The sequence below is a fragment of the Aquarana catesbeiana genome, linkage group LG01 (genome assembly GCF_042186555.1).
Source record: "Aquarana catesbeiana isolate 2022-GZ linkage group LG01, ASM4218655v1, whole genome shotgun sequence".
Lineage (NCBI taxonomy): Eukaryota > Metazoa > Chordata > Amphibia > Anura > Ranidae > Aquarana > Aquarana catesbeiana.
Window position 1 is genome coordinate 354,145,861 of NC_133324.1, and position 26,407 is coordinate 354,172,267.

A 26,407-nucleotide genomic window follows, 5' to 3' on the forward strand; every position below is an offset into this window, starting at 1 on the left:
TAGGTGCAAAAAATACTTGTTGATCCTGCCAGAAATCCAGTACTGTTTTGTATCCTCAGTGCACGCTGCATTCCTATATCAAGCAGTGATATCAGCCTTCCTAGTGTAAACTACATGGCATCTTCCCTATATGTTATGGAGAAGAGGTGTTTAGTCCTAACACATTATCTGTCTTCTGGTGAAAATGTTGCTCCTCCATAGAATACAGTACATTGAGTGAGTGAGTGTTTTCACCCCAGGACAAATGTGTTCCTGGCAGGATCACCAGGTAAAAAAATAAAGGAAAAAAACGAATGTTTCTTGATCGTACATCATGGGACACAGAGCCTTAAGTAATAAATTAATGGGTATATAGGCACCTTCAGGTGATGGACACTGGTAAACCCAGTCCAGGAAGTTCACTCCCTATATAACCCCTCCTCCTCCTTCCAGGAGCGCCTCAGTTTTTTCGCCACTGTCTAAGGTGTTGGTCACGAGTGAAGATGTGCTCTGAGGAGCTCCAGGAGGGATCCATGCTGGATTTAAATAGCCTCCATAGACCAGATCCATCCAAAGTGCCACTGAGGCCAAAGTGGATGGTACCTGGGCCTCGTATCCGAAGCAGGAGGTTTTCCCTGTAACGCCTCTCTTTGTAGGGCTGGAACCTGGGACCCAGGGCTTTAGTTATGCTACATTACCTAAAGCTTTCCTGGTGGGGTGCTTGTTTTACAGGTCCAAGGGAGTGGAACCCCGATAAAAAGGGATCCGGTCCTTGAAGGTTTGCTAAACGCAGCCTGCTGTGATGGGTGAAGGTTGGATTGTCTGTTAATTCAGCAAATCCTACGATGGGGATAAGGTAAGGGAAGAAACTTAGGAACTAAAAAGTCCACCTATGCTTTCTTCAAGGGAAAAAATGTTGTCATGCCTTAATTCTCCACTAGAGGAGTATATGCACATACCTTAATCTGTTGTCTTCACTGTAAAGCTCAGTGTCAGTCTGTGTGTGGCCGCAGGGGGATTTCTCTCAGGTAAGATCTGCCAAAATGCTTTTATTCTCCCCCCAGAAGGGACAGAGGGTTAGGGAAACACCAGCGGTGTACCCCCCCCTCACCCCACGGCCACGGGGGGTGCGGAGGTCCCAACTTTTGTTCCATCTGTTGTGTCCTTATGTTGGCTAGTTTTAGGGAGGGGGCAGGGCCTAGGCGCAGCACCGGGCAACGTCCACAAGGATGCACGGCAGGCAAGCAGGATAATAAAATTACAGCAGTCTCTCCTCAGCTGACGAGGAGGAGCAAGCAGGCTGCACACGGGACACAGGAGCTGTGGGGCATGGATGGGTGGCAAGTGGCATTCCTGATATAGGAAGACTTTTTATCCCAGCACTGGGCTGAGCTTAATCGTGGCATTACTGTCATAACTATGTTCAGCGATTAAGTGCAATTTAATAGTGCCTCTGCTTTTGTGCTTAAGACTTTGCGTACCAAAAAAGACACCACAAAGACCAAAAAGGTACCAAATGTTTCACCCTCAGGCGCTAGGATCTCCAGTTGCATTTCCACACTGTCATCCTCGCCTGAAATACCAATTATGGCAAGCCAGGGTGAGCCATTGGAACAAATTGATGGTGCATCTGCTTTCACAGTTCAGCCCCTGTTTACGTGACTGAAGATGTCCTTTCCTCCAACCTGCAGGGCCTGGAAGGAAGATTATCGGCTTTAATCACATCCTCCATTCAAATGGATAGGAAGCGTGCTAGATCCCCCTCCCCTTCAGACCTTTTGCAAGGGGAACAGTGGGCACAGGATGAGGTATTACCCTCAGCCGATCACACCTCTGTGGAGGAAACAACGGTAGATTAACCTTTTTCAGCCTCACAATCTGTGAAGTTGCTGATACAATCTCTCACGGAGATGGTTCTTTCTACTTTCATGCTACCCCTAACGGAGTCTCCTGAAAGCTTGGTTTCTTCCTTGGGTTCTTTAAAACCTTCACAGCCTTTGCATGCGTTTCCTGTGCATGCATTACTTGAACAGCTTATTTATTCTGAATGGGATCACCCGGATAAGCATTTTCTCCCTCCAAAGAGATTTTCAGTTCTCTATCTCATGGAGGAGAAATTCACCAAAAAATGTAAGGTACCAGCAGTTGACGCTGCGATTTCCAGTGTGAATAAAAGTCTAACTTGTCCAGTAGACAATGCACAAATGCTTAAGGATCCAACAGATAAAAGGTTGGAATTCCTGTTAAAATCTGCTTTTTCCTTGGCAGGTGCCGTTACTCAGCCTGCAGTCGCTGCAATAGGCGTCTGTCAATCCCTAAAGGACCTTTCCTGTCATGGCAGCATACACTTTGGGTGGTGACTCCGCCCCCACAACCTGATAGGACCACATAGCTATAAATTGACGAGAAGGCACCCGCCCCAGTATTCTCTTATTTTTCCTCACCTGTCAGGACCGCACGGATCAGCACCCCCTTACCGCTTCGCCTCAGCCAGGTTCTAGCCTCTCCTGGGTGGAAGTCCTTTCCTCTCCTGGGTGGAAGTCCTTTCCTGTACAGCCTCTAAATGAGCTAGATGGAAGGAGCCCCACTCTTGTGATCTCAGGGGCGTTCTTTTTTACCGGCCGTAATATAAGCCTTAAACAGGCTTAGTTTTGTTGCAGCAGCCCTAAATATAAGCCTTAAACAGGCTTAATGGGGAAGTGGCCTTAAAATATAAGCCTTAAACAGGCTTAGTTGTGTGCAGTGGTCTCCCCTTACCTCCACCTTCTTTTCTGTTTCTCCTGGGCTCTGTTGTCCCTCGGGAGGCTTCCTAATGCGCGCCGAGCGTCTCGGCGCTTCTGCGCATGCTTAGTGTCAGGGCATTCTCTGCCTTTGACCAATTTCCAAGATGGCGCCAGGTGTCGCCTGGCGATACTGCGCATGCGCGAGCATTCGGTGATCATGGCGGCAATTTTAAAAAGCCCCAGGGCCAGTTTTTCACTGCCTCTGCTGTATTTTTGCCTAGATTGAATGTGCTATTCTAAAAATCTCCCTGCAGAGGTAAGTGGCTGTCCTCTGTCTAGTTTCTCGACCTTCCTGCTATTTCTTGCATGTCTCATCTTTCTCTATCTATAGGTTCCACCACTCCTTCTCTATGCCCCACCTTCTCTATGCCCCTTACCTATTAGGCTGATTAGGCAGATCACCGCCAGCCTAATAGGTAAGGGGGGAGGACATGGTAAGTAGTGAAGACTGAAAAAGACAGCAGGATACTACTAACGCTGCCTAAATTGGTCAGCCCTATCAGGTCCTCAGGAACGTCTAGTTCAAGACACAGAGAGACCTCGCACAATAGAAGCCGCTCCGGCCACAAACGGAGCCGCTCAAATCGCAGGAAAAGTCGCTCGGGCCTCGGGGAGTAGCAGAAGGAGCCAATCCAGATCTTATTCAAGACACAGCCGCTCCCACCATAGAAAATCACCTGTGCGCAGACATCAGTCTCCAGCGCATCACTCCCGTACCTCCGGAAACGCTTGCTGGTTATGTGGCACTGTTGCCCTCCCAGACAAACTGGCCTGTCGCAGGTACCTCAAGGAAGCCACCAAAGAAAAAGACCCGGATACCAGAGAATCAATTGGAGATTCAGCCCAACAGGCCTTGATTCCAGAGACAGAATTTTCAACCCATAGTGCCTCTCCTGCTCCCGCTAGTACATCAAGAGAGCAGGATTCCCCGTCTGATAACGAGGGATTGGAAGCATCGGCTGGCTTTAACTTTTCTCTAATAGAGCCTTTCGTTAAGTCAGTCAAGGAGGAGATAAACTGGGAGGAACCCCAGGAGGTCCAGCAAAAACAGAGGAAATATTTCCCGAATCTTAAGAGGGACCCAGAGACTTTCCCATCCATTCCCATTCATTGAGGAGCTGGACGATCTAATCAAAGAGGAATGGCAGAGACCCGAAAAAAAATCCAGTCTAAATAATAGACTTGCCAAGCTGTACCCGCTCGAAGGGCCTAAAGTAACCCCCCTGGTCCCCCCCCCCCGTGGTGGAAGCATCTTTGATGCGCCTAGCCAGACATGTTACACTTCCTATAGAGGACGCAGTAACGTTCAGGGACGTGCTCGATAGAAAAATCGACACAGACCTTAAAAGGGCCTACCTATCGGCAGGAGGCGCTTGCAGACCGGCTGTAGTGCATGCAGCAGTGGGTAGAGCCATTTCCAGCTGGTCCGCAAACACTGAAAAACTCGTCTCAGAGGGCGCAGACCAGGAGAAGGTAAAAGCTCTGCAAGAACTGAGCCTCGCGGGGGACTTTGTGACAAAGGCCTCCGTTGATGCAATTAGGTCTGCATCAAAGGCCATGCTGGCCTCTGTAATGGCCAGAAGGGCTCTATGGCTAAAGCCCTGGGCGGTGGATCCCGCCTCCAAGTCCAACTGGTGCCGAATCCTGTTTGATGGGGAGAACCTCTTCGGGGCAAAGTTGGATTCAGCCATCTCAAAAGTGTCCGGACTCATCCCCTCGGATAAAAGACCAAAGCAACAGAGACCTCCTCCCTTTAGACGATATCTCCCGGAGAGATACAGAGATGCAAAAGCCTACAGACCTGGGAAGGAATATAGAAGGAGCTGGAAAAATCCTCGGACGTCCTTCATGAAATTCCAGAAACCCAAGACTCCCGCTTCCAGAGACCAAAAATCCTTTTGAAGGTGCGTCCGTCCAGCCAGCCGTGGTGGGAGCCAGACTCTCAAAATTCAGGCAGGTCTGGGCGGAAATTGTAAGGGACCCTTGGACGGTGGCCACCGTCCGATTCGGGGCACAGGTGGTCGTTCAAAAGTCGACCCCCCAAAGGATCAGTTTTGCCTAACCAATCTTCCTCCATCTCAGGAAAAAAAGATGTTGCTAATCAAGTACATCCAGGTCCTTCTCCAAAAGCAGGCGATAGTGGAGGTTCCACCAACACAGAGAAGCAAGGATTCCCCGTTTTATTCCTGGTCAAGAAAAAATCAGGGGAGCTGCGCCCGGTTCTGGACCTAAAAAAAATATCAACCGATCCATCCGGGTAGAGTCATTCAAAATGGAAAGCCTGCAGTCGATCCTCCAAGCCATAAATCTGGGAGACTGGATGCTTTCCATAGACCTCCAGGACGCCTACCTGCATATCCCGATTCACACTGCTTTCCAAAGATTCCTTCGCTTCTCAGTGCATCATTGCCACTTCCAATTTCAAAGTCTCCTGTTTGGGATCTCGACTGCCCCCAGAACATTTACGAAGGTCTTATTGCCAGTGATAGCCTCCTTGCGAGAAAGTCTAAGGGTCCACCACTACCTGGACGACATCCTACTTCTCTTAAACAGCCAGGAGACCCTTGTACAGCACCGGGAAATCCTAGTCTCCACGCTACAAAGCTTGGGATGGCTAATAAATTGGGAGAAGAGCAACATCCAGCCCACCCAAAGGATGGTCTTTCTAGGGTCCGAACTGGATACGCGAGCGAATACAGTAGAACTGCCACCGGAGTAGATCCCTCCATTGAGCCAAAGAGTGAGAAAATCAATCTCGGCAGCATCCTTGCCAGCCAGAGCATGCCTCAGTCTTCTAGGCTCTCTGTCAGCGACCATCCCAATGGTCCAGTGGGTGCTATGGAACTCGAGACCCCTTCAAACCTCCTTTTTGTGCCAGTGGGACAGCTCGTCCATGTCCCAACCAATATACATCTCGGAAGCAGTCAAGCTATCACTACAGTGGTGGACGCGGCCTTGCAACCTGAGGAGGTGCAAACAAATAGTCACCCCACGTCAAGAAATAGTGACTTTAGATGCCAGCTTCGAGGGTTGGGGGGGCACACTATCAACATTACGCGGCTCAAGGCCGCTGGCCTTTCAGGACCCAGGACTCTGTCTCAAATGTGCTTGAAATAAAGGCAGCTTTTCAGGCCCTCTTGGCCTTCAGCCCTCCTTTGAGGGGGAAACAAGTTCTCCTAAAAATGGACAACAGAGTGTCAGTAGCCTACATCAACAGGCAGGGGGGGCACCAGGAGCATCTCCATGATGCAGGAGGTCCGCCCGGTGATGGAATGGGCACAACTGAACCTCCTGGATCTGAGGGCGGCTTACATTCCGGGCGTTCAGAATCTCCTAGCCGTTTCACTCAGCAGAAGCTTTATTTCCAACAACGAGTGGTCTCTGAGTCCCCAAGCTTTCACCCTCATATCTCAGACCTGGGGCCCACCGGACATAGACCTTGTAGCAACATCAGCAAACACAAAGTGGCGGAGATTCTTGTCCAGGATTCCCTTTCCTTCAGCGGAGGGAACGGATTGTCTCCAACATCCCTGGAACTTTTGCCTCGGCTACATCTTTCCACCGACTCCCCTCATAGCGAGGTTCCTTCTGAGGCTCAAGAATTCGGCAGCACTGGTGGTGGCTGTGATTCCCTTTTGGCCGAGGAGGCCATGGTTCAGTACCCTCCTACAGTTGAACACGGCAGACCCACTTCCTCTCCCGGTATCAGCAGACTTCATTTCTCAGGATCAGCTACTTCACCCAAATCCGGAGAAGTTACATCTACTGGCCTGGAGGCTGAGAGGATTAGATTCCTAGACCAAAGTTGTTCCCAGAGGGTAGTAGATACATTACTCCAGGCTAGAAAGCCTACCACCAACAACACCTACAGGAGGATCTGGGAAAAGTTTGTTACCTTTGCACATCAGCAAGGTTGGGACTCATCTTCTCCATCAGTGCTACAAGTTCTGTAGTTTCTGCAATCAGGCCTAGAGAAAGGTCTTGGGTCCAGCACCTTAAAGGTTCAAGTGTCAGCCATTTCCGCCTTGACAGCAGTCAAGTGGGCTCATAACCCCCTTGTTATACAGTTTCAGAAGGCCTGCCTAAAACTAAGGCCCCCCAGGAAACCTTCATTCCCGGTCTGGGATCTCTCAATTGTCTTGGAAGCCTTATCTAAAGAGCCTTTATTCCCGCTCGAAAGCATCTCCCTCTGGGACCTGACGCTAAAAGCCTCTTTTTTAATTGCCATAACATCAGCGAAGAGAGTCTTAGAGATGCAAGCCCTGCTAGCCAAAGAGCCATACCTGATCATCTACCCGGACAGACTAGTCTTAAAACCTTTGGATCGCTTTATTCCTAAGGTTTCCTCTTCCTTCCACTTTAATCAAGAGATCAATCTCCCGGCCCTTGTCACGGATCAGGGCGACCCTCATCCGCTGGATGTCAAGGGCAACATCTTGCAATACCTATCGGCAACCAAGCCTTTTAGGAAATCAGAAAACCTCCCAATCATCCCGCATGGCTTTAAAAGAGGCCAGGCGGCGTCAGCTCGTACCATCGCCTCATGGCTGGTAAAGGCCTACTCGCTGAGCACTTTACAGATTCCAGAGGGCTTGAGGGCACACTCTACTAGGGCAGTGGCAACTTCCTGGGCAGCCTACTGTAGAGTCTCGGCGGAAACCATTTGTAGAGTGGCCACCTGGTCTTCCAGAAACACCTTTATATCCCATTATAAGGTGGACGCTGCGCGCGTATCAACAGTGGATTTTGGGAAAACCGTTATCCAAGCCAACTCTTCCATTCCTTGTTAATAAAACTTATTTTGCATTCCCACCCAGTTTGCAAGTTATTCCCCAAAGTTTATGCTGCCATGATGCGACAGGAAAATGGAAAATTGTATACTCCCATTTCCGTAATTTTCCTTTCCTGTCGCATCTTCATGGCAGCATACAACTGCCCACCCTTCTGAGGTGATTTATACATACAGAGAATACTGGGGCGGGGGTGTCAATTTATAGCTATGTGGTCCTATCAGGTTGTATGCTGCCATGAAGATGTGACAGGAAAGGAAAATTACAGAAAGGTGAGTATACAATTTTCCGTTATTTAGACAGGCCCTTAAGGAGGTCCCTGCACAACAAGCCCGGGAATTGGCCGAACTACCAAAAGCATTATGCTTTGCCATAGATGCCATTAAAGATTCTATTCACCAGACGTCCCGCCTTACACTTATGTTAGTTCATATACGTAGAATCTTGTGGTTAAAAAATTGGTCAGCTGAAGCACCATGTAAAAACCTCCTAACTGGGTTCCCCTTTTGTGGGGAGCGGCTATTTGGGGATGATTTGGACAAAACAATTTCTAGTGGGAAAAGTACACTTTTGCCAGTCAAAAGAAAGTATAAATGCTCTTCATTTAAACAGGCTCTTTCTCCTGCACCAGGGGCTTCCACCTCTAGGCAGGCCTCCGCCGTCAGACTCTAGAGGAAAACCTCAGGGTCAGGCCCAGGCTCAAAAGAAGTCCTGGGGCCGGAGACCTGCAAAGCAGAATCCTAAAGCCTCATCAGGAAGAGGCACCCCCCCCCCGTCGCCTGGGTGGGGGGAAGACTTCTGCAGTTTTCAGAGGTCTGGCAAGAGGAAATTCAGGACATATGGGTCATCTCCACAGTAACACTGGGGTATAAACTAGAATTTCGGGACTTTCCACCGTCTCGTTTCCTGAGGTCCAACGTTCCCAAAGATCCAGAGAAAAGACAATCTCTGTTACGGGCACTAGACTGATTAATATCTCAGGGGGTGATCATACAGATCCCCACAAAAAAGCAAGGTTTGGGGTTTAGTTCAAACCTTTTTATGGTACCAAAACCAAATGGAGATGTTAGACCCATTCTAGATCTAAAAAATCTAAATCGGTTCCCGAAGATCTGCTCCTTTCGCATGGAGACGATCAGGTCAGTAGTTTCTATCCTATTAGGAGGAGAATATCTGGCGTCTATCGACATCAGGGATGCATATCTGCATGTTCCTATATTTCCCGCTCACCAACGGCTTCTGTGGTTCGAGGTAGAACAGCAGCATTTCCAGTTTGTAGCCCTGCCCTTCGGACTAGCTACAGCACCCCGGATGTTTTACAAAAGTTCTGGCCCCACCTCTAGCAAGGTTAAGGGCACAGGGCAAAACAGTTTTGGCATACTTAGATGATCTATTGCTAATAGACCAGTCGGTGACTCGTGTGAAGCAAAGCGTACGCATTACAAACAGTTACCTGGAAAGTTTGGGTTGGATTCTCAACCTAGAGAAATCTTCCTTAATGCCGCTAAAAAGGCTGGAGTACTTGGGTCTGATCATAGACACAGCCCAGAAATAGTGCCCTTGCCTCAGGCAAAGATCAACTCCATAAGAGAGCTGGTGTGGATGGTCAGGTCAAAAGGCGATCCATCCATTCGCCTTTGCATGAGGTTGCTAGGAAAGATGGTGGCTTCATTCAAACCGGTTCCCTATGCCCAGTTCCATTCAAGACTATTGCAAAACAGTATCCTGTCTACTTGGAACAAAACAATTCAAGCTTTGTCCCCAAAAGTGTCCCAAAGCCTCAGTTGGTGGTTACTAACCCAGAATCTGCTGAAAGGAAAATCTTCCAGACCAGTTATCTGGAAAGTGGTAATGACAGATGCCAGCCTTTCAGGCTGGGGAGCAGTACTAGAAAAGACAACTGTCCAGGGACAGTGGTCAAGAGCTGAAAGAACCTTGCCCATCAATATACTAGAGATTCGGGCAGTGCGTCTGGCTCTAAAGACCTGGACCTTCAGGTTACGGGATTGTCCTGTCAGGATCCAATCTGACAATGCCACAGCTGTGGCCTATATCAGTTACCAGGGGGGCACCAAGAGTCTCTCAGCGCAGAGAGAGGTGAACCACATTCTAACTTGGGCAGAAAGGAATGTTCCGTGCCTATTGGCAGTCTTCATTCCGGGAGTAGAGAATTGGTAGGTAGACTACTTGAGTCACCAGCAGTTATTCCCAGGGGAATGGTCTCGTCACCAAAACATTTTTTGGGCTGTTTTTCAAAGATGGGGGACTCCGAACGTAGATCTTCTAGCATCCAGGTTCAACATGAAGTTAGTCAACTTCGTGTCCAGGACAAGAGATCCACTTGCATGCGGAACAGATGCGTTGGTGACCCCATGGGATCAGTTCTCACTGATCTATGCATTTTCCCCTATTCAATTGCTGCCTCGACGATTTTGTAGGATCAAGCTGGAAAGAAAGCCGGTAATTCTGGTAGCACCAGCATGGCCCCAGAAGGTCATGGTATGCAGAAATCGTAAAGATGACATTGGAGGGTCTATGGTCCCTCCCACTACGGCCAGACCTACTCTCACAGGGGCTGATATTCCATCCTACATTACGGTCTCTAAATTTAACGGCTTGGCTATTGAAACCCACATTCTGAAGAAACGTGGGCTTTCCGGGTCAGTTATCTCTACCCTGATTAATGCAAGGAAGCCAGCTTCCAGAACTATATATTATAGGGTCTGGAGGGCTTATGTTTCCTGGTGTGAATCCAAGGGTTGGCACCCTCGGAGATATATCATAGGCAGAATTCTTGCCTTTCTACAATTAGGGGTAGAGATGAAGTTAGCCTTGAGTACTATTAAAGGCCAAGTCTCAGCTTTATCGGCCTTATTTCAAAGACCACTTGCTACACATTCTTTAGTCCGGGGTTTTATGCAAGGGGTGATGCGGCTTAATCCGCCAGTCAAACCTCCCTTGAACCCTTGGGACTTGAACTTAGTTTTGTCAGTGTTACAAAAACAGCCATTTGAACCGATACAGCATATTCCCTAAGTCCTTCTGACAAGGAAGCTGATGTTCTTGGTTGCTGTATCCTCAGCAAGGAGGGTTTCGGAATTGGCTGCTCTTTGTAAAGAGCCATACTTGATTATTCATAAGGACAGAGTGGTGTTACGCCCTCGTCCAGACTTTTTGCCAAAAGTGGTCTCAGGTTTTCACCTGAACCAAGATATTGTCCTACCATTGTTTTTTCCAAAACCATGTTCCAGAGAAGAGAAGTCACTACATTGTCTTGATGTGGTGAGAGCAGTGAAAATCTATTTAAAGACAACTGCTCAGGTTCGTAAGACTGATGTCTTATTTATTCTGCCAGAGGGTCCTAAGAAAGGACAGGCAGCGTTGAAATCCACTGTCGCTAAGTGGATTCGGCAAGTTATAATTCAGAGTTCTAATTTAAGGGGTAAGATTTCCCCTTTCCAAGTCAAAGCGCACTCTACCAAGGCGGTTAGTGCTTCTTGGGCAGTGCGTCACCAAGCCTCCATGGCTCAGATCTGTAAGGCGCAACTTAGTCTTCAGTGCATACATTCACAAAATTTTATCAAGTGGATGTAAGGAGGTATGAGGATATAGCCTTTGGGCGCAGTGTGCTGCATGCAGCAGTATAGGTCCTCAAGTCTGGGAGTACCCTATGGGTTGTGTCTCCCTCCCCACAAGTAGCATTGCTATGGGACGTCCCATTAAGTTATTACGTAAGGCTCTGTGTCCCATGATGTATGATAAAGAAAATAGGATTTTTATAACAGCTTACCTGTAAAATCCTTTTCTTGGAGTACATCAGGGGACACAGAGATCCCTCCCCTCTTTTGAAGGTGCCTATATACCCATTAAGTTATTACTTAAGGCTCTGTGTCCCATGATGTACTCCAAGAAAAGGATTTTACAGGTAAGCTGTTATAAAAATCCTATTATCCCTCATCTAAGGACTAATACGCTGCAGTAATACATTTTTATTCTTGGGTTTGGGGACCCTTATTTTGGCATTTTAAAACTCCAGAATTGGGGTATGCATAAGTGCAGAGGCTTTTTTTTACAATATTGATGTTTTTATGCTGGTGTTGTTGCCAGGGCAATTTAACACCTTGCCTTGATTTTTCAACAGAAATCTTCTATACTTTGAGAGAGAAGTGCAAGCGTATCCACAGAGCATTGCAAGGGTGAGTATATGCTGCGGAATTCTGGTATTTGGTGTATTCCGGTTGATAGAGTGTCTTGAAAAAGTATTCATACCCTTTGACATTTTCAACATTTTGTCATGTTACAACCAAAAACGTAAATGTCCAGACCTAAATCCAATTGAGAATCTGTGGCAAGGCTTGAAAATTGCTATTCTGACGCTCTCCATCCAATTTGACAGAGCTATTTTACAAAGAAGAATGGGCAAAAATGTCACCCTCCTAGATGTGCAAAGTTGGTAGAGACATACCCAAAAAGACTTGCAGCTGTAATTGCAGCGAAAGGTAGTTCTACAAAGTATTGACTTAGGGTGCTGAATACAAATGAACGCCACACTTTACACATACTTATTTGTAAAATATTTCGAAAACTATTTATCATTTTCCTTCCACTTCACAATTATGTGCCACTTTATGTTGGTCTATCACATAAAATACATTTACGGTTTTGGTTGTAACATGACAAAATGTGGAAAATTTCAAGAGGTATGAATACTTTTTCAAGACGCTGTATGTGAGATGATATTGAAGGGAGGCCTAATTTCTGCTTGTATTTAAACTCAGTTTTGGTTGTTTACAGTTTTTTTTACAGTATTTGCAAGGTATATATATATATATATAATTTATATGTGTGTGTATGTATGTATGTGTGTATATATATATATATATATATATATATATATATATATATATATATATATATATATATATATATATATATATATATATAGTTTTTAGGAATCCATTTATAAGGAATGGTTCAAATGAAAATCAGTGTTGCCATTTTAGCTGGGTGTTGATGGGGTAGATCTGATATGATCATTACCACCATGCCTCTCCGGCCCTTTGGTTTGATGAACCTATCCTGTTTCCATCACTCCCCCATTTACTTGTCTGCCTTAAAGCCACTAAGATCTGTAGAAATTTGAAGTCACTTGGCAGATTGTATCTAGTACAAAGATCCATAAATGCTAAGGACAAGTGATCTGGTATGTGTTTATTAAAAATGCAAAGAAAGTGCGGCGCTGACCTAATGCTTCATTTACGTTCATTTACGTTTTATGTAGTCGTCTCTCATTGTTCAAGAATTGTGTGTAAAGTTGGCACATTTAAATGTGCCAACTTTACACACAATTCTTGAACAATGAGAGACGACTACATAAAACTTAGAAATATTTTGTACTTTTATATATCTGTGACCAATAACAACTGTTATTTGAAAAAAAAAAAAAACTTAGAAATATTCTCCCCCCAAAAAAACCTGATATGTTCCTAAATAAACCTGCTATTAACCAATTGTGCTAAACAGTGATAAACCCCTTCCAGGTCCACCTCCAAAATGCAAAAACTTTGCTTTTATGACTACAAATCAAATATGCATATAAAATTGTGAAGTGATGGTGGAAACCCCCAACTTAAATATCTATTGAAATATGCAAAGGAAATAGTGCAAAGCAAATGATCAAACTGCTAAAATGCAGTCCACATGTTTATAAAGATCCGAGTGTACAAACCCATGTCTTTTTTTTTTAACAGTAAAGGTTTTTTATTTTAAAAAACAAATCAGCATTACAAAATCGTCAGTGCACGACATGAGTGTCTCAATCCTTACAACATAATATTAAACATTCGTTCAACACTACATCATCTCAGGAGTGCGTTGTTGCTATTTCCCTATGAAATCCGTTTGGATACAAAAAAGGGATGATGATTTAACTAGACTCCATTAATGTACAATTCTAATACAACATAAGGTATCTCATTTACTTCATCACTCCAAAGCCTCAACCTCGTTAGAAATCTCACTCTAAACTATCCCTACCCGTTTCCTGTCTGTATTGTCCAGTGGGATCTGAGAACATTCCCTTCTCCCTCCAACCCTGAGGATCGGCCGATCGCATATGCCCCGCCGCCCGTGGGGGCCGGCATGTGCAGAAGAAGTTCGGCAGATAAGGACTATCTTCCTTCAAGATGACCCGACAGCGTCCCGTGTCCGAGGGGGGACAGCGTCCCTTCCGCAAGGGGGGAATTCCATCAATAGGTCCCCCCACTCCCGGGCCCTCAACCACGTGCCGCCAGCCAGGTCGACCAAATCCTGTCATATTTAGCCGGACACTGCCTACTCTCATAAGTGAGTTTATACAGTGGTAACACCAAGTCCACCGCCTTCTTCCAGGATCTGAGGGTAGGGGGCTCAGCCGACTTCCAATGCAGCATGATCTCCCTCCTAGCATAAAATAACAGGAACATAATAGAGAGTTTGGTGTATCTGTCCCCCTCCACATCTACCAGATAACTCAACAGAAGCAGCATAGAGTCAAGTGTCAACCTGAGGTCCCAAATGTCATTAAGCACCTCCGTCACTCCCTCCCAGTAAGGTCCGAGCTTCGGGCAGGCCCACACCATATGCCAGAATGTACCCTCTTCGGTCCTGCACCGGGGACACAAAGGGTCAATATGAGGATAGATTCTAGCCATCCTATGCGGAGTAAAGTAGGCCCTGTGGAGGAATTTCAGCTGTATGAACCTGTCCTTAGCCGCTATCACTGTTGGGATATAGGTCGATACACATTCCTCCCACTCGTCGTCTCCCAACTCCGGGATGTCCTCCCTCCATTTGTCAAATGTACGAGTGGGCTTGACGTCGTGGGCCACAGTCAGATATAAGTACAGTGAGGACAGGGGCTTCCCCATCACGCCCGAAGTCAGAAGTCGCTCTACAGAGTCCGGTTCCAGAGTCAATCTGTCTGGAAATTGTGCCCTCATCGCGTGTCTCAATTGCCAATATTTGAACTCAAAAGTTTGGGGTAGGGAATACTGCCTTTTTATGTCCTGAAAGGGCATAAGCTTACCATTGGCTATAATATGTTTTAGGGTGGTAATTCCCCGCATAGCCCATTGAGAGGGGTCTGAGATGTCATAGAGGTGCGGGAGGGCGGGGTTGCCCCAAAGCGGAGTGTGCGGGGACATGCGATTCGGCTCTACATATATTGCCCTATCCTCCCCCCATACTCTAATGGTGGTTTTCATTGGGGTTGTCAGATGATAAGGAGCTTTAAGACCCCTATAGACTAAATTTGACAGAGCCGCATAAGAGCCCAAGATGGCTGCCTCAAGTCTGACAGCAGGGTTCTGTCTGGGCTGGGAGAACCACCAGCGCACCGTCACCAGTACTGCTGCCCAATAGTATATCAAAAAGTTTGGAAGGGCAAGTTCCCCCCCCCCGAAAGAGGAAGGTAGAGCACCCTCTTCGCCACTCTGGGTGTCCTCCCAGCCCAGATAAAAGAACTCAGAATCCCCTCCAAGCATCTAAAGAAGGATCTAGGTATATGGGTCGGTGTATTACGAAAAAAGTAAGGAAATTTTGGAAGAAACACCATTTTAAGCAAATTGATTCTACCCACAGGGGTGAGAGGAAGGGTGCGCCAGGCCGTGCACTTTACTGTAAGTTGGGAGATGAGAGGCTGCACATTTTTTTCCAAAAACTCATGAGTGGTGTTACTAATTTTGATGCCTAAATAGGTGAACTCCTCTACCCATTGTAGTGGGGTGGCCGTATCCACCTTGGGAAGCAAGGGATGGAGCGGGAACAGGACCGACTTGTCCCAGTTTATGCGAACCCCTGAGAACTGAGCGAAGTTTTCGAACAGGACCAGAGCCCTCTGCAGTGACTGATCGGGGTCAGCGAGGTAAAGCAGGGTGTCGTCTGCATATAGGGACACTTTCTCTTCAATTGTGCCTACAGAAATGCCCTTCATTCCCGCCTCCGCCCTCAAAGCGATGGCGAGAGGTTCTATCGCCAAGGCAAAAAGCCCCGGCGACAGGACAACCCTGACGGGTGCCCCTTCCCAGGGGGAAGGTTTCAGAGAGAACTCCGTTGGTACGGACCCTCGCTTTGGGGCTGGCGTAAAGCATCCGCAGCCATGTTAGAAATTTCGGTCCGAAACCGAATTTAGATAGGACCCCCCATAGAAATTCCCACTCTACTGAATTGAAGGCCTTCTCTGCATCTAGGGAGACCACCACTCCCGCCGAGTCTGCCTGTGCCCTATCCATATGAGTGAAAAGCCGTCGGATGTTGATATCCGTTCCCCTCCCTGGCATAAACCCCGTTTGGTCCGGGTGTACTAGAGCTGTTATGACTGTATTAAGTCTCCTGGCCAACACTTTGGCCAGGAGCTTGGCGTCCACGTTAATTAGGGATATGGGGCGGTATGAGGAGCATAGGGACGGGTCCTTACCCAGCTTAGGAATTACAATAACCACCGCCTCACTCAATGAGCTCGGAAGCGTCTCTAAGCGATGTGCCTCCTTCAACATATCATGCAGTTTCCCCGCCAGCTCTTCTGCATATTGCTTATAGAACTCGACTGGTATACTGTCCGGTCCCGGAGATTTGCCCGTTTGGAGAGTCGTGAGAGCTTTCAAGATTTCGTCTGTGGTGATAGGGGCATCGTGGTATTTTCCAGTCAGAACCGGGAAATCAATGGGCTCTAGGTAGGTGGTCAGCTCTTCCCTAGTGTAAGTAGCCTTAGAGCTATAAAGAGTTTTATAAAAGGAAGCAAAGCAGTCATTTATCTTGTCCGAGGCGTATTTAAGACACCCATCAGGTCCTTGTATGTGTGGTACGCACATCCCTCCCTGTTGTTCTTTGGACAACCAAGCCAGTAACTTCCCCGACCTCTCCCCCTGCTCGAAGATGCGGTGTGTCTGGGCGAGAAGACGTTTCTGGGTGAGAGAGGTGCGGATGCGAACAACCTCCCCTGTCAGTTGTTGAAGTGCGTCATAGTCACTGGGGTCTCTGGTTCTAAGAAAATGTACTTCCTGAAGGTCTGCCTTTCTCTCTGCTTCTTCCAAGTCTGCTCTCCTTTCCCTATGGACCCTGGCTATAATTGACTGGTAGCACCCTCTAGTGTATGCCTTGAATGTGTCCTAGACCATTGTTACGCTAGCTGAGCCTGGATTGGTATCCCAGTATTCCCTCATCGCCTCTCTGAAATGACCATCCACCATCTCATCCGACACCCAGAACCTAGATAATCTCCACAGGGAGATTCCCGACGTGGAGGAACATTCCAGCGTTAGGAGGAGCGGTGCATGGTCCGATACACCCCGGGGAAGAATTCTGATATCCCTCACCCTAGATAAGGCAGAGTGGTCCACAAAGATCTGTGGGAGGCGGAGTGGCAGGTAAAGGCCCTGACATGCAGGTTCCTCCTCCGCCACACATCCCTCAAGCCATACAATTCTGCCCAGTCTCCCAGGCCGGGGTGGGAATGGCCAACGCCAGACATTCTATCTACCTCCGGGTTGGGGGCCAAGTTGAAGTCTTCCAAAATGGCTATATTGTCGCTCTGAAAGTCCGCTATTTTGGAGGCCATCTGGTGCAGGAGAGATATTGAAGCCGGAGGGGGTAAATACACTCCCACTATCACCCAGTTCATAGAGTGTATCTGAGCATGAACCACCACATATCTTCCCTCCGAATCCAGCACCAGGTCTAGCAGCCTAAAGGGGAGAGATTTATGGACTAGGACACTTACGCCCCTCGCGAAATTAGAGTATGTGGAGTGATAGTGGTATCCAATCCAGGGTTTCTTTAGGGCCATAGTTTTACTACCCACCAAGTGGGTTTCCTGTAAGATACAGATGTGCAGGCTGCTAGCTTTAATGAATTGGAACACCAGTGACCTCTTGACCGCGGAATTCAGGCCCCTGGTGTTCCAAGACAAAATGTTAAGGGACGCCATAGTCATGTGGTAGAACGGGCGTGTCCGAATTTGAAAAGCACTCTTCCCCTGAGGCTGCCACCGCGACCCGGAAGATACAACATGCATGATCGTACAGTACTGACATTTGCAATGCATTCATAGAACATGTTAACAAAATCAAACTTTTAACCCAGCACAATGAACCTGCCCTTCTGGGGCGACTATCCCCTCCCCCCACCCCACCCAACCCCTTGAAACTGAGGTAGGTATCCATCCCTAACGAAATCAGCACGCCGGCTGCAAAAGAGGGGTCCTGTGCAATAGGCGTTTCGAGCCCCCAAGAGTTCCTGAGGGTCTCAGGTGAGCCGAGTCACTCTCCGCTGACTTGGGGCTCCGCCGGAGCGTCACTATGTCTGACAAGGGGCCCTGTCATGAGGTGGGTAAGAGAAACAGATAATATAACATTGGGCTGGGCCCTTCCCCTGCATATATATATATAGAAAAAGAAGACAAACTGGAATAAAGAAAACAGGGGAAAAAATATAATGGAGAAGAAAAAAAAAAATGTTTTTGAAGGAGAAAAAAAAGGGGGGAAATTCCGCCATCTTAAGTGCATGTGGCAATCCGGTTCCTTGTGATCCCTGATAAGGAGGGACCAGTAGTCTTACAAAGCAACTTTAATAGTAACGGTCTCCTGGCTCATCCGACCAGGGGTGCTGACTTGGTGGTTTCCGGGCCCCTCGTAAGGACAGGCACTTCAAAACAAGGAAGCAGGTGCATTTGAACTGCCTCATATCGAACACCGAAGTGTAGGATACAGTGATAGTCAATATCGAGGCTTGGTATTCGGGGCTTAACAGGTAGCAAACATTAATGTAGGATATTCGCAGATCAGGCTCTCTGCTGTCGGTCTTGGGGCAGTGTGTCCAGCCATGCTGACGCCTCCCTAGGGGAAGTGAAGAAGCGGAACGATTCTCCATCCTGGACCCGCAGACGTGCTGGGAATAGGACACTGTAGCGGATGTTACGGGCCCTCAACCCTGCTTTCACGTGGTTGAAGGACTTTCTGAGTTTCTGCGTCTCTATCGAGTAGTCAGGAAAGATCATCAATTTGTTGTTTTGGTACCTTAAGTCGCCCACACTCCTAGAGGCGCGTAGAATCTCGTCTCTATCCCGAAAGTTGAGAAGTCTGAGAATGAGAGTTCGAGGGGGGGACCCTGGGTGGCCGGGTTTGGGTGGAATTCTGTGTGTCCTTTCCACTGCGTAGTGAGGGGATAAGCGGGCCTCCGGCAAGAGGTTACGTAACATATCCTCCACAAAACCTGTAGGGTTATTGCCCTCGGCCCCCTCCGCCAGACCCACTATACGCAGGTTGTTGCGCCTATTCCTGTTCTCTGCGTCTTCTGCCCGGTATTCCAGGGCCTTAACCTTGGTCTGGAGCGTGTGGAGTGCTGCACTGTGTTCCGCCACTGTGTCCTCTGTATTGCTAACCCTCTGTTCTGTTTCAGTCACTCTAGTTCGGAGCTTATCCATGTCCTGCCTTAAAAGTCCCACATCCATTTGTACCGCGTCAATTTTCACGGTAAGCATGGACATGAACTTCTGCTAGCCAGGGGGGTCTTGCTTCCTCAGCCTCCATTGTGGCAGTCTGTGATGCTCTGTGTGAACTGCGGGTAGGTCTGGGGGCTTGTGAAGGTGCTGGTTGTGAGGGGACTGTCTCTGGGGAAGGAGGAAATTTATATTTTTTCCCCTTACCGGCCGTTGCGCCCGACTGGCGTGACCTCATTCAGGATCCTCCACAGTGTCACCGGGGTCTCCTGCACCTCAGGATCAGGCGGTGTGCCTCTGGAGCTGGGTTAGAAAAGGGCCTCTGGAATCCTCAGGCAGCGCCGTATCATTCGCCGGCGGCCCAGACTGCCAGCTCAGGCGAGGCCGCGGCTTCGCCTCAGGCCTAGTGGATGTCTCCGGCCTCCGCGTCAAGGGTGGGCTGGATCCGGGGGGAATCCTACAACAGCGGCCGTAGTAAGGGGTAGGAGAAGTCCGGGTATGCTCCCTTGCAGTCCCGTAGTGGCCGTCCGGCCCGCCAGTCAGCTCCGCCACGGAGGCAAATCTAGTCCGCTGCTCCACACGAGGGGACCGGGCCTCGGGCTAACAATGGTTGTGCGGCCCTGTAAGGGCTCTCCGGGGTTCGGGAAGCAGATCCCCCACTGCGCTACGTCTCCAGCCACCGCAGGCAGCTATTCCAGGTGGATTCGGGATCCGATGGCTCGGATAAAACAGTAGGCCCCGGCGGAGCTCTGGAGTATGCGACTGCTCACGCCGCCATCTTGGACACGCCCCCTAAAACCCATGTCTACTTGTGTTCTTCAGACACCAACACCATGTGACCTCCGCCACCAGTCACACTAAGCACTTACCTTCCACTTTGACCTATAGAAAGGTCCCAAATCGCCTTCCCCCATTGGAGAGTTTGTCCAGTACTTTAGATATCTCCAAATTCACCAACCCTTCACCACGTTTAGACCTCTATCTTTTAAATCCGCCGTCTTCAGCGCACAAATTTGAGCCCACACCAGATCATAAAAAGGCCATCCAATTTGTCCACTGAAGACTGTGGTGTTCTAACTGTGTCAAGTAAGGACAAAAGTCAATATGCAAATGTTGTGTTTTTTGTTTTTTTGAAGGGTAAAGGTTTGCAATGAAAATTTAAAGTTTGCAATAATTTAATGGTGGAAATATGCAGAACAATTTCTCTACTCATGATATAGAGCATTAAAGAAAGCAAATTCTGACCACCTTTCTTGTTTATCCAGTTCTGGACCGCCCCATGTACATATAGTGCAGCAGGGCGGCCCGGCTGCGCAAAGTCACGTACCTGGACGTGACTCGCGCCCACGGGTCGTGGGCGGGCGCACCTGTTGTCGCGATTCAGTTCAGAACCGATCACTCATCAGGTCTAGGCCAATGATTTATGGCCTGGACCTGCTGATCGGTTCTGACCAATGGACAAACGTCCTCTGCCTTCGGTTCCAGCGTACGTGAGAGAAGCATCTTACCGTGAGTACACTAACACCAGTACACGTAGGCACATATTTTCACTCTCTGATCGCCCTATCCCCCCCCAGTTAACCCTTTCACTCCCTGTCACACTGTCAGGATCACCAAGTGCAGTTTTCATTTTTTTTTTTTTTTTTTATTGATCACTGTACTGGTGTTAGTGGTAGACCCAGGTAGGTTTAGGGTACCCACTAATAAAGGTTTAACCCCTTGGTCAACACCCCCCCCCCGTATAGTATGATCACTGTATTAGTGTCACGCATGACGCTAGTTAGTGTCAACATCAGTTTAGGCATTGCACTAACACACATGCATACACCTCCCTTACTAGAATAGTGTCTGGACGGTTCAATCTCTTTGATCTGATCAGATCTATACTAGTGTCCCCAATAGTTTAGTGTTCCCAAAATTGCAGCGTTAGCAGGTTCAGCCCAGACACCTGCCAGCACCTGGGTTTAGCCTCTCCACCCAGCCCACCCAAGTGCAGGATCGTTAGATCACTGTCACTTACAAAACACAACATACAAAACTGCAGTGTTAGCAGAGTCAGGCCTGATCCCTGCTAGCACTAACAGTTAATTTTTTTTGTAGCTGTACAAACAATCCTCTGACAGCCAGGTGCTTTTTGCCTGCGAGTCGCACTAGTTACCTATAAATTTATTGTCCAAAATGTCAAACAAAAGGTACACTAATGAAGAGGCCTACAGGATGCTGAGCATGAGAGATGAGAGCGGGGAGTTCTCATTATCAGATTCAGGCTCAGTATTTGAACCTGTAGCGAGCGGTACCCCGACAGATGGCTCTGACGATGAATGGGTCCCTGCTAAGGTCAGGCGTACCTGACCCCGTTCTTCTGTTGCTGAGGTGCAACAACCGCATGATACTTGTATGCAGCAGAGTGCAGCAGAGTGTCTAGTGTCTTTCAACCTGGTGAACTGGCAAGCACCAGCGGCCTAGTACACTCTGGTCATAGACAAACCAGCACTTGGTGACGTGGCGAGTCCCATAAGTGCAGTTTAAGCTGGTGCGGTGGCTAGCACAAGTAGTGCCTCACAGCCACCGTGCGTTCGTACGCAGGCCTGTAGAGCCCATAGTGCCCTTCCCGTTGCACTTGCAAGTCCTGATTGGCAACCCACAGATTCTGCAGCGCTCGTACTTCCCTCATTCACTGGCCAACCCGAAATTCAGGTGGAAACAGCAGATTTAACGCCCCTGGAATTTTTTGAGCTTTATTTCAGATAGATTGTAGACCAAAGCTATTTATACGCTGGTCAATTCATCGCCCAAAACCCAAATTTACCCCTTGCCAGACAATTTGGCTGGAAACCTATAACGGTTCCTGAATTTGATAAAAGGACAAAAGGAATGTTTTCATACTGTCTTCCATTCACCCAGACACAGCAGTCCAAATTCCTACGGCAACTGGTGTTGTTGAGAAGCCCCTTTGTGTCCACGAATACAACCGCCGTACTTAGTTGCCCATAAGGCCAGATGCTGGTATAAAAGAGTGTCTGTATACTTATTCCAATTGACTTGGTTCAACGCTTATGTGCTATACATTGCGTCTGGACGAACTGGATTCTTCCTAAATTTCCACGAAGAGGTCATCGCAGCCCTTCTGTATCCAGCAGGTGCCGTGGCCCAAATTCACATCCCTGTTGCAGTGAGCCGGCTGCATGAAAGGCATTTTCCGGATGTCTTCCCTGGTACCCCTACCCAAGGAGCACCCCAAAACAGATGCCGTGTCTGTAGCAAGCGTGGATATAGGCGTGACACCTGCTATTCTTGTCCTTCCTGTCCTGACCACCCTAGTCTCTGCATCGGGGACTGTTTCTGTTGTTAAAAAAAAGAGCATTAATGCTGAAGCATAGGGGCGGGGTGCCCCTATGCTTCAGCATTAATGCTCTTTTTTTTGTATTCTAATGGTGGGCATACCACCGATCAATATATTTTTAAATGGAGAAATCTGTTAGGATCTCTTTTTTTTTTCGTTCAGCCCACAGGCTGCATGAAAAAAAAGAACATTACAATATATGCCCAACAAGGACCAGCGACGTACTGGTATGTTGCTGGACTTTGAGTGGTTATACCAGAATGATGCCTGCAGATTTAGGTATCATCATGGTTTTCCTGGGCTCACCTGTCCCACCGTGGAACCTGAGAATGCAGCTGGTGGTTCCGCCACCTGATTGGAGACCAGAACGGCTTCAATCATCTCTATGGCCTAAGGCCCCTTTCACACGATCGGACCGTTCAGGTCCGCCTGTCAGTTTTGACGGCGGACCTGAACGGGCGATCCATGTTAGCCTATGGAGCGTCAGATGTCAGCGGAGACATGTCCGCTGACATCCGACCCCGTCCGATCCGCTAAAAGCAGACGTATGGCTCTACGTCCAGATCCGTCGCTGGCGGATCGGATCGGGTGAGATCTGACGAAAACGGACACGCTGTCCGTTTTCGTCCGATCCCTCCATAGGCGGCAGCGGCGCCTGACAAGCCCCTCCCCGCTCAGTGAGCAGAGAGGGACCTGTCATCCGCCGGCTCAGTGGAGATCAACGGACTGATCTCCCGCTGAGCCGGCGGACCGAGGCGGGCTCCGTAGAAACGGAGCCCGCCTCGTGTGAAAGGGGCCTAAGAAACCGGAAGCTACGAGCGCCATTGGGAAATTTGGAAAGCATCTGATCACACTGATCTTGGCAGAGAAGAGATCTAGAGTCTCTAATAGACCCCAGATTTTTTTTTTTTAAAAAGAGTACATGTCACATATTACTATCATGGGGGATATTTACATTCCCTGTGATAACAATAAAAATGATGCAAAAAAAAAAAAAAAAAAATTAAAATTAAAGTAACAGTGTAAAAATAAAATTTAAAACAGCAAAATAAATAAAAGAAAAAAAATTAAAGCACCCCTGTGCTTGCGCGCAAAGGCTAACGTAAGCTTCAGTCTCATGTCGTAAACAGCAATTGCACCATGCATGAGAGGTATCACTGCGAACGTCAGATCGAGGGCAGTAGACCTCCTGTGTAAATCTAAAGTGGTAACCTGTAAAGGCTTTTAAAAACGTATGTAGTTTGTTGCTGTTGTGCGTAATTTTAAAGCATGTCATGTTTTATATCTATGTACTCGACATAAGATCATCTTTTATATTTTACTAAACATTTGGGTAATATGAAAACGCAGCTTTTTTTTTCATGTAAACAAGTGTCAGAAAGGTCTTCAAGTGGTTAGAGTGGGTGATGTGTGGCATAAACTTCTAAAGTGTATAAAATGCCAGGACAGTTCAACCCCCTTATTGAAAAGTAGACACCCCAAGCTATTTGCTGATGAGCATGTGGAGTCCATGGAATATTTTTATATTTTGCCACAAGTTTTGTGGAAATTACAATTTCTTTTTTTTTTTTTTTTTTTTTTTTTTTTTTTTTACACAAATTTGTCACTCATACCACTCATCCACATATACCCATGGTTCAAACATGCCATTGGTATATGTGGCATTACAACCCAAAATACATTCTGCTGCTTCTGAGTATGGGGATACCACATGTGTGAGACTTTTTGGGAGCCTTGCCACGTACAGGACCCCGAAAACCAATCGCCGCATTCAGGCTTTTTAAGGCCCCATGTACACGGGACGCTTCTAAACACACGTTCAGAGGCAGTTGGATGCTTTTTTTCAACTGCCCCTGAACTCATTCAATGTTATCCTACCAGACCATGTACACAGTCTCGTTTATTGCCGTTTTTTTTGCAATTGCATTTAACAGCGTTTCTTTGGAAGCAAAAAAATGGGTTCAGACGCAGAAGATTTCCACGTTTCAGAGGCTAAACGCGGTACCAGCGTTTAGCCGTGTTTTCACTTATAAGCGTTTTTAAAGGTGCCCTATTTTTTTTACATTAAAAATCTCAAAAATTATGGCAAATGATGAAAAACCATTAAAAAATATTTTAAAAACTTGTAATTGCTTGCAATGATTCGTAGACCATTTATATACCCTAATGATCTAATCCAATACACCACTAGCATTGCTGTTATCCGAAGTATAATTTGAATTTGACCCATATGTTGTTAGATTTGAACAAGCAACTGGTGGCAGGTGAAGTGGCAAGTGGACAATCCACAACTTCTGGCAAGTGATGTGACAAGTGGACAATCCACAACTTGTGGCAAGTGGACAATCCACAACTTGTGGCAAATGTCAATCCGCAACTTGTGTCAGGAGACGTGGCAAGTGGACAATCCACAACTTGTGGCAGGTGACTTGGTAAGTGGACAATCCACAACTTGTGGCAGGTGACTCTGGACCTATCACGCAATTTGCTACGTCGTTCTAGCCTCATCAAGAGCAATGTCAGGAGCATTTCCTCACATATGCTCATTATTGGATCCATTGCAAAAAAAAGCACAGAAATGGAGGCACATACAAGTAGACAACTGCTCTCTTTGCTGCTGCTACTCGCTCTGTTCAAAATGGCTGAACTAGTTAACTAACAATGTTTTTTGAGCTTGGGGAGGGTCTTAGATGAGGTAATCTTAATAAACCCTTCTAGACACAAATGCGGCATGCAAACGCCGGTTTCAAGGTGTCAAAAAAATTCGTTCAGAGGAATTTGCCTCAGCATCCCGTGTACATGGGGCCTAAGAGCGTAAAAATTATGATTTTACTTCCTCACTACCTAGCAGTTTCAGAGGCACTAAAATGTCAAGATAGAACAAACCCCCCCAAATGACCCCATTTTGGAAAGTAGACACCTCAAGGTATTTGCTAAGAGGCATGGTGAGTATTTTGCAGCTCTCATTTGTTTGAATGAAGAAAGAAAAGGAAAATGTGGGGTGTTTTTTTTTTTTTTTTTTTTTTTTTTTCAATTTTCAAAACTTTGTGACAAAAAACTAGGTCTGCAAAATACTCCACATGCCTCTCCCCAAATAGCTTGGGGTGTCTACTTCCCAAAATAGGGTCATTTGGGGGGTGTTTTGTGCTATCTTAGCATTTCATGGCCTACGAAACTAATACTGAGGAGCGAAATCAAATCCCATTGAAATCCTGAGGGAGGTGATTGGTTTTCGGGGTCCTGTACGCAGCTAGACTCCCAAAACGTCTGACACATGTCGTATCTCCATACTTGGGAGAAGCACCAGAATGTATTTTGGGGTGTAATTCCATATATATCCATGGCATGTGCAAGCAATATATCATTTAGTGACCACTTTGTATAAAAGTTTTCCCAAAACTTGTGGCAATAATAAAATATTCCATGGACTCAACATGCCTCTCAACAAATAGCTTGGGGTGTCTACTTTCCATAATTGGGTCATTGGGGAGGGTTTGTGCTATTTTCATATTTCATGGCCTCCGAAACTGTGATAGTAGTTAGGAGTGAAATCAAAAATTTACGCCCTTAGAAATCCTGAAGGTGGTTTTTGGGGGTCCTGTACGCGGCTAGGCTCCCAAAAAGTCTCACACATGTGGTATGCCCGTACTCAAGAGAAGCGGTAGAATGTGTGTTTGTACTGCCCTGCCATTTTAGCACCTCCAGAAATGAGATAGGTGGTCATCAACCAAAAGCTGCGAAAATTCCAGAAAATGTACCATAGTTTGCAGACGCTAGAACGCTTGAGTTTCTTTTACCCAAGACGTGTCTGAATACGTTTTGGCCTAAATGTATGACTAAAATTAAGTTTATTGGATTTTTTTTTTCAAAATTCTCGGTCTTTTTTTTCGTTTTATATTGCAAAAAATAAACAACCCAGAAGTGATCAAATACCACCAAAAGAAAGCTCTATTTGTGGAAAAAAAGACCCAAATTTAGTTTGGGTACAGCATTGCATGACCACGCAATTACCAGTTAAAGCAGCGCAGTGCCAAATTGT

The 26,407-nt window shown here is 47.1% G+C and overlaps 1 protein-coding gene across 1 annotated transcript in view; it reads left to right on the top strand.

The window, feature by feature from the left end:
* SPTLC1 (serine palmitoyltransferase long chain base subunit 1) overlaps positions 1–26,407 on the top strand; it is a 186,507-nt gene that overhangs the window by 129,469 nt on the left and 30,631 nt on the right. The window contains exon 12 of the mRNA XM_073632847.1: positions 11,694–11,748. Coding sequence (XP_073488948.1) covers positions 11,694–11,748 — 55 coding nt within the window. The remainder of the gene's footprint in view (positions 1–11,693; positions 11,749–26,407) is intronic.